General features: G+C 44.9%; 1 protein-coding gene across 2 annotated transcripts in view; it reads right to left on the minus strand.

Moving 5' to 3' along the window:
- LOC127630294 (serine/threonine-protein kinase SIK3 homolog) overlaps positions 1–5,000 on the minus strand; it is a 40,405-nt gene that overhangs the window by 7,830 nt on the left and 27,575 nt on the right. For both annotated transcript variants that reach the window (XM_052107801.1, XM_052107800.1), the window contains 4 exons: positions 4,828–4,934; positions 4,461–4,746; positions 630–1,348; positions 153–295 (listed from right to left, as the gene is read on the minus strand). In XM_052107801.1, the coding sequence (XP_051963761.1) occupies positions 153–295; positions 630–1,348; positions 4,461–4,746; positions 4,828–4,934 (1,255 nt within the window). The remainder of the gene's footprint in view (positions 1–152; positions 296–629; positions 1,349–4,460; positions 4,747–4,827; positions 4,935–5,000) is intronic.

The raw sequence follows: 5,000 nt of genomic DNA on the forward strand, positions 1-5,000 counted from the left end.
AACGCTGTGAGACTGAACGGCACGTGGAAAAACTACATAAGCTACTGAGTAACACTAAGTAGTAGTAGTAGTCCTTTATTGTCACATAGTAAACCAGTGAAATTGGCCATCGACAGTAGCATTGAAACAGCAGAACACACACACAGACGTACGTAAGCATCGTCACAGGTTTGGATGGTGTGATGTCGTTGTAATGATCCTCGCGGTCTGTATGTGTCGCCCTGCGCCGCTCGGGAGCCGTAACCGTTATGATCGCCCTCCATCACCCTACAGTCTGCGGCATCCGCACACGAATCTGAGACACAAATGAGATCACACTGAAAGAAACAGTTCAACCAAAGATGAACATCAGGTCATTATTTACTCACCCTCTTGTCGTTCCAAACCTGCATGACACATTAAGCTATCATATGACTTGAGAAGACTTGAAATGTAACGCAAGAGTCTATATGACACTTTCATGGTGCGTTTCTTAATATTCTAGTATTCTAGACACTGGCTCCTGATCACTGTATGAAGTCATTCTGGTATGAAACAACATGAGGGTGAGTTAATGATGACATGTTAATTTTTGTCTGAACGATTCCTTTAAATCCAGCCTTAATGTTGAGTGTTTCATGTGCGTTTACCTCTGGCTGTTGTAGCGCTGCGCATGTAGGCGTGTCTATGTGTGGGGGAGGAGTAAGGGGACGTGCTGCCGTGGGGCGGAGCCAGCAGCTCGTGTCCTTCTGTGCAGGGGGCGGCGGCATTTGCCAGCAGCCCCTCGTGATAGGCCGGACTCTCGTCCTCTTCCATGCTCTCAGAGTGAGGGAGGGGCTGGGCGGGGCACTCGGGCGGGGTCCTGATTTGGAGAAGGTGATGGTAGTGCTGCATGGGCGGGGCTTGCGGAGGGGCGGGCTCTAAGCTGTCGGTGGCTTGTCCCAGTTGCTGCAGTAACAGCATCTCTCCGTAGTCCTGCGGGTTTGTGGGTGTCGCGACGGGCGGCGGGCGCGGACTCTGCCGTTTGAGCAGCGCGGCGAGATCTTGCGGTGGCAGTCGCGGGTCGTGTCCGGTGAGGGAGTGACGGGGCGACAGGAGGCCCTGCAGCGTGGGCGTGACGTGCTGTTGCGCGGGGCGGTACTCCAGCGGCGTGGGCGACAGCAGAGCTTGCTGCAGCGCTGACGGGCTGCTGTAACCGACGCCGCCCTGATACCCCTCCAGTCCCGGCACCTTCAGAGACGCACCCTGCAGGTAGGGGTTATAAGTGCCTACGACTCCGCCCACACCAGGAGCGTGCGCCCCCTCGCCGAACAGGTGTGGGTTAAACTGCTCGTACATGGAGGAACAGTGGAATCGACTCAAACTGCGACTGTAGAACCAAACACAACGGTGAGAACATTCTACTTCCTGTCAACGTGAGACTCGCTAATGCACAAGCTACAGTTTCAAACATGAGTTTTCAGAAAGTCAACATGAAACGGCATTCGCAACTCATTTAACTTCCGTAATGAGACATATTTCAGAGTGAAACAGGAAATTCAGGGAGAGATAAATGTAAGGCGGGACTTCATTTCATCCATTAGCATTTGATTGGATGGGGTAAAGTGGGCGTGTCATACAAGAACAGAGTCTGAATGTGAGTTTGCAGAGGAAACACTGCCGGCACACACTTTGAGGCTTTTTGACCAATAATAACGTTTTTTTTTTTTACATATCTGGCCCAATTAGCGATTATTGCCATTTATTTATTCAAAATAAATATTCAATCAAAATAAGACCAGGAACCTGTATTAAGACCAGAGTCAATTTTGATTTCATGTTGACTTTAAAATACAATAACACAACTACAAACACAAGTGAATATTACTCCATTAGCATTATGCTAATCAAGGAGCAGCACTGTAAGATCAAACCATCATGTCACAACTCAACATCCTGTTTCATATTCACTGGAGGGAAGTCCTGTTGGAATTACCAGAGGGAAACCAGATTTTCTTTGGGCCCAAAGAACTCTTATTTTGAAACGATGTAGAGTTACAGTGCTCTATATTTAATATTACCCAAATTAAACTTTTTAAAGCCGAGATATTATTATTATTATTATTCACAATATATGAAGTTGGAGACACTATGTATGTGTTGACGAGGGCATTCTTCTTTGCATAACCTCGCTTTAATAAAAAAACATAATTATATCAGAGGAACACGGAGGAATAAAAAACTATTATCTGCAACTATTTGCAAAGATTTGGCAATAACCGATAGTTCAATAAAGCAGCTATCGGCAGAGATTAACTGGTAAAACTATTTGGGATACAGCGATATATCGGTCTCTGCTCTATTTGGGATACAGCGATATATCGTTCCCTCTCTATTTGGGATATAGCGATATATCTGTCTCTCTCTATTTGGGATACAGCGATATATCGTTCCCTCTCTATTTGGGATATAGCGATATATCTGTCTCTCTCTATTTGGGATACAGCGATATATCTGTCTCTCTCTATTTGGGATACAGCGATATATCGTTCCCTCTCTATTTGGGATATAGCGATATATCTGTCTCTCTCTATTTGGGATACAGCGATATATCGGTCTCTCTCTATTTGGGACACAGCGATATATCGGCCTCTCTCTATTTGGGATACAGCGATATATCGGCCTCTCTCTATTTGGGATACAGCGATATATCGGTCTCCCTCCATTTGGGACACAGCGATATATCGGTCTCCCTCTATTTGGGATTCAGCGATATATCGGTCTCCCTTTATTTGGGATACAGCGATATATCGTTCTCTCTCTATTTGGGATACAGCGATATATCGGTCTCTCTCTATTTGGGATACAGCGATATATCGGTCTCTCTCTATTTGGGATACAGCGATATATCGTTCTCTCTCTATTTGGGATACAGCGATATATCATTCCCTCTCTATTTGGGATACAGCGATATATCGGTCTCTCTCTATTTGGGATACAGCGATATATCGTTCTCTCTCTATTTGGGATACAGCGATATATCGGTCTCTCTCTATTTGGGATACAGCGATATATCGGTCTCTCTCTATTGGGATACAATGATATATAGGCTGCTGATATTTATCGTCCAATTATTGACCAAATTAAAACCATCGGCATGTCGGTTATTAGCATGAAAACGCTGATGTGAAAAAACTATGGTTTATTTATAATCATTTAGTAACACTTTGTAAAATCTCTGTGAATTTAAATACACAATTCAGAAATAATAATCCTAAAAACATGTAATATTAAATTTGTAGTCTCTCGTTTTCACGTTAAGGCAGAAAGAAAATGCCATAAATGGACGTGACTGTTGTGAAAGCGGCACTTATCTATAGGCCACATGATGAGGGAAACCATCCAAAACACACTGAACCGAACAGACATTGACTTCTGAGCTATTTGTATGATATACATTAATGCTGCATGATTGATTGAATTAAGATTGAAATCACCATATGGCAATATGCGATTTCTAAACCTTAAAAGGTTGCGTTTCTGCATTCAGCTCTTTAGTGAGCTGTGTGAGCAAGCGGCGCCCTCTAGCGGCTTGTACGATACAATTACTTATCCCCAATACTACGATAATACAGGATTTAAAGGGCGTTTTGTTCCTTTGGTTAAAACGTTTTATTTGTCCATGTTGTGGTTGACATTTCCGTGGAGCTGCCCAACATATACAATTCTGATGTTTTGAACAGCAAAAATCTTTCAGAAGTAACAAAAATAAATCTTTTTTCATATCAATCATGTTTTCATATTTAGATATTTTTATCTCCCTTTCTCCAAGTCCTCGTGGTGACGCGGATACTCGCCTCAATCCGGGTGGCGGAGGACGAATCTCAGTTGCCTCCACGTCTGAGACCGTCAATCCGCGCATCTTATCACGTGACTTGTTGAGTGCGTTACCGCGGAGACGTAGCGTGTGTGGAGGCTTCACGCTAATCAGACGATCCAGATATAATCTCACCCTCAATCCAGTAAATATGAACACAGAACACACATCTACGGCACTGCTAACACTGTTCACGAGCACATCTCAAGTACCTCAAACGCAGCGGTCAAGCGCCCCCGTGCCATCTGACAGCCTCACTCAATATATACACATTACTTCCAAAACACTCAATAATACAAAGTTAGATTCAGTCAAATAATCTTTAAAGAGCACTAAAATGTTTAATTATAATGGTCAATGATCAGTTGTGGAATAAATCAATCTTGTATTTCTACAATGACATCATTCACTGAAACCCTTTACACAGATCCAGTCAAACAATACATCAGATGAATATAAACAGCACAATATGGAAACAACAAAACTTTGGTTTCCTAAAACAATTCATTTGACAAAGTAAAACATTCATGAATGAAACGAACACAGATGCAGTTGATGAGAACAACATGATGTAAACCGAAGAGACTGTAAAGGATGTGGGTGTTTCTGGTGTGCTCGCGGTCACCTGTGAGTTTCGGCGTTATCGGCGCTCAACTGTTTACCCAGAACTCTGTGACACGGCGTCGCTAAGAAACCCTGTCTCCCGGCTCCGCCCCCAAGTTCCACCTCCTGCACCTGAATGGTCACCTGCTGCTGCTGCGAGAGGGTCTGAGCTAACGCGCGGGTGGAGCCGGGCAGCGGCTGCTGCTGACTGGGCAGCGCCATGCGGGGGTGGCTGGTGGGCGGAGGGCTGGCGCTAGGAGACTGATAGAGGGCGGAGCCATGCTGAAACTGGACCGCAGATGGACCACCTGTGGGAGGAGTTTAACTGTCATAATAATGATGAACACCACATGTGATTCAAGCCACACCTCCTGTTTAACCAGACTGACCATGTGCTTGCATCATCCCCTGACTCCCCGGAGGACTCTGATTGGCTGTTCTGAAGAGATGATTGCTGGGATGCGAAGGAGGAGGACTGGAGGGCTGAATGCGCAACCTGAGAGACAGACCGATGGAGTGAGTTTGACAAAGATGCAGATCTGTGTGTGTGTGTGTGTCAGCG

Source organism: Xyrauchen texanus, chromosome 36 (genome assembly GCF_025860055.1).
Source record: "Xyrauchen texanus isolate HMW12.3.18 chromosome 36, RBS_HiC_50CHRs, whole genome shotgun sequence".
In the NCBI taxonomy this organism is placed as follows: domain Eukaryota; kingdom Metazoa; phylum Chordata; class Actinopteri; order Cypriniformes; family Catostomidae; genus Xyrauchen; species Xyrauchen texanus.